A 10746-nucleotide genomic window follows, 5' to 3' on the forward strand; every position below is an offset into this window, starting at 1 on the left:
ACTGCCCTCTACTGACCTCTACTGACCTCTACTGCCCTCTACTGACCTCTACTGACCTCTACTGCCCTCTACTGCCCTCTACTGACCTCTACTGCCCTCTACTGACCTCTACAGAACTCTACTGACCTTTACAGCATCCAGGATGTTCAACCAACCCGAACCATCTCCTGTGACTCCTATTCTTCCATCACTTTACTGGTTCCCAGATCCAACCCATGGTCCTCCAGGCTGAACATGTAACTGCACCTCCAGACTCCTCCACCCACTAGTCAGGTCCAGACTCCTCCACCCGCTAGTCAAGTTCCAGACTCCTCTACCCTCCTCCATCGCTATGTGCACTCAAGAGCCTCTCATCTCTGTCGTGACTCTTCTTATCCCCCAATGCCCCCTGCTGGCACAACAGCTGAATGGCTCCCCATCTTTCAGACTTCCAGACCTACAGACTCAGACACAGTGTGTGTGTGTGTGTGTGTGTGTGTGTGTGTGTGTGTGTGTGTGTGTGTGTGTGTGTGTGTGTGTCTCAGCAGCGTGTCCTGTGGGAGCTGCTGATGAAGAGTCTCCTGAGGAAGAGGAGCTGCAGGCAGCCAGACAGCACGATGAAGAGGCTCTGTGTGACAGACCACCAGGTGACGTAGCTCAGGTTGGACAGCAGCAGATAGTGGTCCGCCCCCCTACGCATGCGGGCGGAGCTGTAGTATCTCCACATGTGGAAGATGGAGGTCTGCAGCTTCACCGTGCTCTCCTGGAGGACAGGGGGTAATACTATAAATATTATTATGGGAGCTCTGCAGTACAATGGTTGCACTGCGGTACTAGGGAAGTACTGTGGTGCTGTGGTAGTACTGCGTTACTATGTAGCACTGCAGCACTATGTAGTACTGCAGTGCTGCAGCGAGTGTGCATCCAAGATGGATTCTTCATGGCTTATCCCTTGACAGAGGAGGTCGTGGGACAAGGCGAGCCACGGACCTGGGGGAGGTTTAGTCCTGAATCCTTACGTCTGACACGCTGATCTGGCATCAGGACTCGGAATAGTTTTACAACTTTACCAATTGGCCATTAGGGTCTTGGCAGTTGAGGATCTATCACAAGGATGATAGTATCCATCTCTAGATCCTCTAGAGCAGGGGTGGCCACACTTTTACAGCTTGCGAGCTACTTTTAAAATGACCAGGTCAAAATGATCTACCTGCATTAAGGAATGCTAAATATATTTATTAATATACTGTATATACTGAGTATACTACCGGGAGCCCCCGAAAGAAGAAGAAGAAGAAGGAGACACTGAGTATACTTTATATATACAATATATGTTGGCATACCTTGTATCGCTGCATGAAACTTTACGGCACATTACAATTAAATACATTTGTGGTCACTACATTACTCTGATGACTTGCACTGGATGGAGTCGTCAGGGTTACATCGTCCGGACAGTAGCTGCTGGTAGCCTCAAGCAGCTTCCAGAGCATCATCAGTCATGTGATCATCCGTCATGTGATCATGTGTCATGTGATCATGCGTCATGTGATCATGCGTCATGGTGGAACGCTGCTTGGACTTAATAATCTTCATATGGGAGCAGGCTGACACGTATAAATAGGTAGAGCTGAATGATGCAGTCAAGGAGGCAGCACATGCCCTCATGTTTGGTACTTTACTCCCTGAGTAAGTTCCAAAAGTGCCCATGAGCCCTGGACTTGAGCTGAACGTCAGCCTGTAGTGTCAACATCTCATCCTCCACCGCAGACGAGTTCAGGTGAAACAGTGTTGGAGTGAATCAACATCAATATCTTCCCTAAATGGGCAGCACATGAATGTAGGACTGGACCAGGTATCAATAAGATCAATTCCTGGAGCAGTGAAGGCCCTATCACGAAGATATTTGATTGTTGGCTTGGAGGTATTTTGAAATGTACTATGTACAAAGTGTACCACTCTCCCTGTGGTGTACGGTCAGGGCAGACTGCAGGGAGAGCAGGTGTCTCCCCTGGAAGCTGAAGCTTCAGAACAGGCTTTCCTCAGTACGATCAGCTGCTGAATGAGAGGTACAGTCACTTCCAACAACTCTTTTCCTTTTTTATCCACTCCTGTTTCTTTTCCTTGGACTGGGACTTGAATCCAGGGAACCTTCCCAGACAATGCTCACGGCCGCGGCAGAAAAAACAGTGGACGTTGCACTTTGGACCTTAGTGTGCTGATGGGCTGGCCTGGTGTGTGGACTGATTGGTATTCATGTAAAAAGTATCTGACTCCAGGCCATGACGGACAGCAGCTTGACCTCCGGGCTTTACGATGCCGCTTGCCTTGTTGCTAACCACATGCTCCTGTTGATCGTGCTGAACAAGCTTACTTGAGATGACCCTGCTTATTCTGCTGCTGAGCCTCAGGCTGTATCCATCCTGCCAAATCTTTCAAGTTGTGTGGCTTGAGTTTGGCTGTGGTCAGTTTGGCTCGGACCTCGGACCAGCAGGTGGACACAAGATGCAAAGCTCTGGAATCTTTTGGCATCATCCATCTCGACAATAAAAGCAGCATCCTATCTTAGTACTGCGTTGCTATGGTAGTACTGTGGTGCTATGGTAGTACTGCAGTGCTATGGAAATACTACGGTACTATGGTAGTACTGCGCTACTGTGGTACCTGTATTCTGCTCAGTGTACTGTTCAGCACCGTATCCTCCTCTTCATCCCCTAAACCGTCGTAGACGACGCCAAAGTCAAGAAACACTCGGACGGCTCCAAACTGGTTGTTGTGGTTACCGAGGCAGATCTGGTAGAACCCTAACCATCCCCATGGAGACACAATTAAAAATAAACAATTAAAAACACTAAATACTCAGCAATAAATCAAGTTGTACAACAACAGATATCATAACAATAACCTCACCTGTCACCTCCGTGTGGAAGTGCAGCTCAGCCACAGCCTGGTTGCTGGATCCCATCAGGACCCCGTCTGGAGAGACCACCGTGACAAACAGACGGTGATCTGAGGCCAAACCAGTCACCCACTGTACCTGCGCACACACACACACACACACACACACACACACACACACACACACACACACACACACACACACACACACACACACACACACACACACACACACACACACACACACACACACACACAGTCAGGCATCAGCTTCAGTTGTTTGAAGCTCCTCGCCGCAGATGGGTTCCTCACCATGTGACTCATGTAGAAGTCTCTGCTCTGGTGGGTGAAGTGCCAGAAACACTCCACCTCTGATGCCTGGATCACGATGGCAAAGTGGGCGCGGTCGGAGCCTCGAAACAGGCCGGCGTCGTCCGGGGCGAGCCAGGGCTCCGATTTCTGGGTGCGGGTGATGTGGCAGCCGGCGAGCAGAATCAAGACGCGGGTCCACATCTCCTCCGTGTCCTCCGGTGTCTGGAGCCTCTGAAGGACGGCAGATATGGACAAGCGGCTCCAACTCCAGGAATCAGATGGAGAATGATTAACCACGTCAGGTCACACTGCAGCAGAACGGGACTACAGATGAAATATACACTGTGTACACACAGTATACACAACATCTAGACCAGGGGTGGGCAAACTACGACCCGCGGGCCACATCCGGCCCGTTGGTCTTTTTAATCCGGCCCGCCGAAGATTGGTACAGAATTCATAATTATGACTGCATTCATTTGACCTTGACCTGTAACGCCTGGCGTTTCACCAGGTGCGCATTAGGCGCAGTGACTTGATTTTGCGGAGCCCGAGCTTCTCTCTGTTATTACTCTGCTACTACTCTGAAGCCATCTGCAACAATGAGTGGGGCAAAGAAAAGAAAAGTCCACAGTGAGTGCCGAGTGTTTAATAAGGAATGGACAACTAAATACTTTTTTACCTAAGTCTGGTCAAAGGCTGCATCTTATTTGCCAACAAACGATTGCGGTTTTAACGGAACACAACATCAGCCCTCACTTTTCCACCAAGCGTGCTAATTACGCTAACAACCAATCAACGCAACGCACGGCCGGCTACCGCTCAGAGGTTGGACAAACACCTTTATCCGACAAACTGCCATCCAAGAATCAAGCACGAAGGCAAGTTATTTGCTGGCATTCAAATTAGCAAAAGCCAGCAGCCTTTCTCCGAAAGGACTTTCTCAAAGAGTGCATGGCAGAGGCAGCAGGTATCTTGTGTCCTGAGAGCATGAACAAATTTGAAAAAATTAGCTTATTACGCAGGACAGTGACTCGCCGTGTTGAATTAATTGACGAAGACTTAGCTCGCAAGCTAAACAAAAAAGCGAAGTCATTTACATTATATTCTTTGGCACTGGACGAAAGTAATGACATAAAGGACACCGCTCAGCTTTTCATTTTTATCAGAGGGATTAATGACAATTTGAGAAAACTGAGGAGTTTTTGGCCGTGGAATCCCTAAAAGGGAAAACACGGGGAGAGGACTTGTATGACAGTGTGTCGGCGGTCATCAAGAAGCACAAGCTGCCTTGGAGTACGCTCGCCAACGTGACCACAGATGGATCGCCAAATCTGACGGGGAAAAAACGTTGGACTGCTCAAAAGAATCCAGGGGAGGGTGAAAGAGGACAACCCTGAGCAGGAGGTAATTTTCCTGGACTGCATAATTCACCAGGAAGCACTGTGTAAATCCGAATTGCAGCTTGACCACGTGGTAAAGCCAGTTGTAAAACTTGTTAACTTTATTGGAGCGAGGGGACTTCACCATTGTCAGTTTATTACGTTTCTTGAAGAAACTGACACTGATCACAGGGACTTGCTTTACCATTCTAATGTCCGCTGGTTAAGTTTGGGGAAAGTATGTCAACGAGTGTGGGGGCTCAAACAGGAGATGATCTCATTTTTGGAGCTACTTGAGAACGCTGACAAGTTTCCTGAGCTGAGTGACACAGATTGGATTTGTGATTTAGCTTTTGCTGTGGACGTACTGACATGAATGAGCTGAAGGTGAAGCTACAAGGGAAAGAACAGTTTGTGCATGAAATGCATACAAACGTCAGAGCCTTCAAAACCAAGCTGGCTTTACTCTCAAAGCAAATGCCAAACAGGTCATTCGTTCATTTCCCCACACTGGCTACGTTGAAAGTGACCCAACAACATGTGAAAAAATACAGGAAGTCACTGGATGACCTGCATGAAGAATTCTGCCGTCGGTTCTCTGATTTTGGAAAAATTGACAAGTCACTTCAGCCGGTGTCATGTCCCTTCTCACAAGACCCTGAAACGGCGCCACAGGAGTTGCAGTTGGAACTGATTGATCTCCAATGTGACACCGTCTTACAGGAGAAGTTCAACTCTCTTAAACTGGATGTGTTTTATGCTTCATAAAGCACAGCCACATTTCCAAACATCCAGAAGATGGCACAGAGGATGCTGGTGTTGTTTGGCTCTACGTATGTGTGTGAACAGACTTTTAGTGTGATTAACACCAACAAAGCACCACACAGATCCCAGTTGAGTGATGAACACCTCAGATCTGTTCTGAGAATTGCCAAAACAAAACCAACACCAGACTCTGATGCACTGGCAAAAATGGGTGATCAACAACACTGTTCCCACTTCGTTCGTTCGTTCGTGTAGGGCTACACAGGCAATTGGGACATTAGCCAAGAAGTGGTATCGTCATCCAGTTCAATGAGGCCACTGACTCCATGTGGTGATTTGAAGATTGGGCATTCATCAATGATGTGTTCAACAGTCTGTGGTTTTCCGCATTCACAGAGATTTGTGGCAGACACTCCAATCATATGCAGATAGGTTTGGGTCTTTGCTACTCCAGAGCGAAGTCTGTTGAGGTTGACCCAGGCATTCCGTGGTAGGTCACACCCAGACGGATTGGTTGAAGGGGAGTTGATGAACTTCCTCAACGTGGAGGTTGACTCGGACCATTGCTTGTTCCAGCAGTCAAGGATCCATCCAGGGTGTGGAGGGCTCGTGGTAAGGAGTCTCCTAGCTTCGGTGGAGAAGTGTCTGCGTTTGAGTCTCTGGTGGCCATATTCAGCAGGCGGGGGGATCAGGCTTGTTGGCTCATCTGCACTCTTGCAGGCCAGCTTCAAGGTCAGGAAGTTACGAGGGAGCTCTGGAGGTGGAATGCCAGACAGTATGGGGAGGAACTCGACAGGGGTTGATGGCAGGGCACCACTAATTAGCCTCATGGCGTTGTTAAGCACATCAACACAGGCTGTATGGCTGCTGTGACTCCATGCAGGGGCGGCATACTCAGCCGTGGAGTATGCGAGGGCAAGGGTTGAGGTGCGCAGGGTGGTGAAGTTTCCACCCCATCCAGTGCCAGCCAGTCTCTTCAGGAGGTTTACACGGGCAGCGGTCTTGGCAGCAACTTGTTAGATGTGTGGCTTGAAGGTGAGGCTACGGTCAAGTGTGACACCAAGATATTTAGGGTTGGGGTCATGCCTGACGATGGTGCCGTCGAGTGTGATGTTCAGCATGGTATTCGCACATCGATTGGCAAGATGGAACACTAAGCAAACTGTCTTGGGCAGGCTTAGCTTGAGATGCCATTTCTGAAAGTACCTGCTCTGTAGCGAGAGATCTTTCTCAAGGGCATTCTCAACCACAGTGTATAGCGAGCACTCTCCAACAGGCATGTCAGCTGTGTAGATGTTAAAAAGTGTAGGGGCAAGAACAGAGCCTTGGGGGAGCCCGTTCCTCAGTCTTCTTCTCTTGCTGCGTTGGCCGTTTGAGGTCTCCAGTACGAAGGTACGGTCCTGTATAAGCAGCATGATGAACTTCACGAGCTTAACATCAGGCAAAGTCTTCAGGAGCTTGAGGTAGAGGCCTCTGTGCCAAACTGTGTCATACGCTGCAGTGAGGTCAATGAAGACTGTTCCAAACTTTTCTTTCCTCTGGAAGGCGCTTTCGATGTCATGAACTAGCCGGGTCACTTGATCTGTTGTTGATCGACCTTTACAGAAACCAGCTTGAGTGTGGGGAAGACTCTCTTCAATGATGTTGTTTATTCTTGATAGAATGACCCTCTCAAGTAGTTTGTAAAGATCTGTCAGGAGGGATATTGGGCGGTAGTTCTTTGGTTCATCTGGTGTTTTATTTGGCTTGAGTATGGCCAGCACCTTAGCCTGCTTCCATTTGGATGGTATGGTCAGGTTTTCTAGGCAGTTGGAGAGGAAAAGCTGGACCTGGGTCAGTGACTCATGGCTCATGTTCTTCAGGAACTCAGTTTGGATGTTATTGTTTCCAGGAGCCTTATTTTCCTTGAAGGATTTCAGAGCTGCAACGATTTCTTCTGACGGAATGGGCTGGGAAAGGGGGCTGGATTGAGGAACTGTCCTGGTGAGTTTCCTGATGTCTGCGACTACTTCTCTGGTATTATTATTATTATTATTATTATTATTATTATTATTAATAATAATTCACAAAGTCAATCAAAACAAACAAGGACATGTTTTCCTGATAATTTTGGACCATGAGCTTCACTTTATTAAATTTAAAGATCATTTCAGGACGTTTGACAACACCTGATAATGACAACATTCATGGTTTCCATTCGGGTCAGGGTGGAGCTCCTGATCCGCCCTCCAGGGGGGCGTGTCAGCAGCGCTGCTCCTCGGCCCCGCCTTCCGTCTTGCTGCTGAAGAGTCTCCTGAGGAAGAGCAGCTGCAGGAACCCGGCGGCAACGATGGCGACGCTCTGTGCCGCCGACCACCAGGTGACGTAGTGAGCGCTGGACTGCAGCAGGAAGTGGTCGGAGCCCCTCTTCATGCGTCCAAAGGCGTAGTAACGGAACATGTGGAAGACGTAGTTCTCCACCCGGTGGGAGGTCTCCTGCAGCACAACACCACCAGTTAAGCACTGTCTGTAATGTCTGTCTGTCTGTCTGTCTGTTTGTTTGTCCGTCTGTCTGTCTGTCTGTCTGTGTTCTGCTGAACTCCACGTTGTCCTTCATACCAGGAAGTACCAGGATGTTGTCTCTGCTGATAAACACAGCCCAGCATGCACTTCCACTACGGAGGGAACCAGACCAAGAGGATCGATCGATCGGTCTATTGATGCAATATTGATCCCTGCTCCACTGCGAGGTCGACTCACTCCGGTGTTCGGAGACGCTTTGGCAAACGACCCAGCATGCATTTCAACATGGCCGTCACGCTGCCGACATCCCAAAATGCAAAGCGCTGATGTGGCAGAAAAGCGTGAGTTTGGTTGTGCAGTGAGCGTCAGCGCGGTGCCCCTGCCGCCGGGCGGAGCCGGCGCTGTCTCACCTCGATGGCGTCCAGCGTGTTGTTCAGGTCCCTGCTCACTTCCTCTTGCTTCTTCTTCTCCACCTCTTTGTGGGCGGAGCCGTCGTAGTAAACTCCAAAGCTCAGGGAGATCTGCATCGTTCCAAAACGGTTATGGAAGTTGTCGAAGCACATCTGGTAGAAGCCTGGGTGGGGTAAGACAGGCAGGGAGACAGGCGGATGGAAGGTGGGTGGTGGAGGTGGAAGGAGAAATATGGAAGTGAGAGGAATTGAGGTGGAGGTGAGGTCCAGGTAGGGTTGAAGGACGGAGGATTAAAAATGTCTGAGTGGAGGTGGAGGTCTAAGTTGAGGTGGAGTTAGAGGGTGGAGGTGTAGGTGGAAGTGGAGGTGGAGTTTGAAGGTGGAGGGTGGAAGGGAGAAGTGGAGGTCTAGGTGGAGGTGGAGGGTGTAAGTAGAGGTCAAGATGGAGGTGGAGACACCCACCCGTCTCCTCGGCCTGGAAGCCGATCTGCCCTGAAGCTTCATCCAGGGTGGAGAGCAACAAGCTGCTGGGGGCGTTGACGCTGACGGAGAGGTGTCTGTCGTGGCCGACGCCCGTCACCCACTGCACCTGGGGGGGCGGGACAGGTGGAGGTGGAGGGTTGAAAGTATGGACTCTGTGCAGCAGCTTCCTCCACCTGGAGCCGCAGCTACGTCAGGTGTAACTGATGAAGTAAAATCCTTGTTTATATTTAAAAAAGATCAGTTTGACCTTTTGACTTTTAATTACTAAAATGAGGTGGAGGAGGAAAAGGACGAGACTACGCTGCGCCCCCTAGAGGTCATTTAATGTAATTATAATGATAGAAAGAAGAAGAAGAAATAGTCTTTATTCATCACGCAACACACCACACTACAACACTACAACACATGCTTGCACACACACACACATGCTTGATGGTGGCCGGTGAAATGGTTCCTCTGCATTGAACCATCCTGGCTTGTCCTTCCTCCGGGGGCACAGCCAGGAGCAGTGGGCAGCGTACGTGGACGCGCCCGGGGACCAGGTGATAAGTGTCCATCGCTGGTCAGACCATGATGGTGCATGTTTTTGAGGGGGGTCCTTACTGACGTGAGGTGGAGGAAACCCCATGTGAGCACGGGGAGAACATGCAAACTCCACACAGAAAGGCTCCTGTTTGGGAGATAACCCACCGGAGCACGGTGCCAACAGCGCCCCAGGCGGGAATCAAACCCAGGACCTTCTTGCTGTGAGGCAGCAGTGCAATACACTGCGCCACCGTGCCACGTGATAATAATTACAATAATAATGATAACAACAATAATAATGATAATAATAATAATAATAACAATAATAATTACAATAATAACTTCAATAAAAGTGAGTAGCTTTCCCACCATGAAGTGGAGGTAGAAGTGCTCTCCCTTGTGGGCAAAGTGCCAGAAACAGTCGTGGCCCCCGGCAGCAAGAACCATGGAGAAGTCGTACTGGTCGGAGCCCCAGAAGAGCTGCTGGTCCGCCATGTCGGGGTGGAGGTTGGTGACGGGTCCAGAACCCACTGCAGCGAGCAGAACCAACAGAACCAGCAGAACCAGCAGAGAGCACCGCGCCATGGAGCTGGAGGACAGCAGAGTGGAGGCAGGTGGAGGTGGAGAATTATTAACCTGCTGGGAACAGAGGGGGCTCCTCCAGGTGGTGCTGCTCCTCCAGGTGGTGCTGCTCCTCCAGGTGGAGCTGCTCCAACCGCTCTGTTCTGGGACATGGGAGCAGCTCTGCTCCAGGTTCTGATGGTTTATATTTAAATGTCGATGCAGTAAAGTTTATTTACCTGAACCACAAAGGACGACAAGCAGCGGAGGCTTGACCTTTGACCTTTCAGAGCTGAACAAGTGTTTTAAATATCAACCTCATTATAGGATGGCCTCGTAAAACCTGTATACTATGTATGTGTACTGTTGTCTCTGTACTGTACTGTACTGTGTACTCTGAACTGTACTGTGTACTGTCTCTGTACTGTGGTGCAGTACAAGCACTAAGAGTTTGTTTCATCTGACCCTCCGTTTCCAGAATTAAGTAAAAAAAACATAATTGTATTAAAAAGTAAAATTTCATGAACAGGTGGAAATCCTGGCAACAGTTTGAGGTGAGTTCAAATCTTCACCTTGTTGTTGTTGTGGTTGTTGTTGTTGTCAGGAGCTGCAGTGTAGTACAGGAACAAGTCACTGTTTACTTGTTCAGCAGCAACAATCTGAAGAGTTTTACTTCCTGTTTGTCCTGGAGGTGTTGAGGAGCAGAGGATCCTGATACTACTACTACTACTACTACAGTGCTACTGCTACAACTACTACGGTACTACTACTACAATACTACTGCTACTACTACAGTACTACTACTACAACTACAGTACTACTTCTACAACAACAGTACTACTTCCACAGTTCTACTACTACTAAAGTACTAATACACAACTGAACTGTGAGTTCCTATTTGTCTGTTTAAGTGAAAAGCACCAGTGTGG

At 49.1% G+C, this 10746-nt stretch overlaps 1 protein-coding gene across 1 annotated transcript; it reads right to left on the reverse strand.

Annotated features, from left to right (window-relative positions):
* Positions 1–520: 520 nt before the first annotated feature.
* tmed6 (transmembrane p24 trafficking protein 6) lies at positions 521–9841 on the reverse strand (the record flags this gene model as incomplete). The annotated part of the gene is made up of 9 exons (XM_080002985.1): positions 521–742; positions 2644–2783; positions 2890–2955; positions 3135–3454; positions 6543–7272; positions 7604–7811; positions 8249–8412; positions 8711–8837; positions 9626–9841. 9 exons carry the CDS (start codon positions 9839–9841, stop codon positions 521–523), a joined length of 2193 nt encoding a protein of 730 aa, XP_079859111.1.
* Between the last annotated feature and the right edge of the window lie 905 nt (positions 9842–10746).

Source organism: Zeus faber (assembly GCF_960531495.2).
Source record: "Zeus faber genome assembly, chromosome: 6".
Taxonomy (NCBI): Eukaryota; Metazoa; Chordata; class Actinopteri; order Zeiformes; family Zeidae; genus Zeus; species Zeus faber.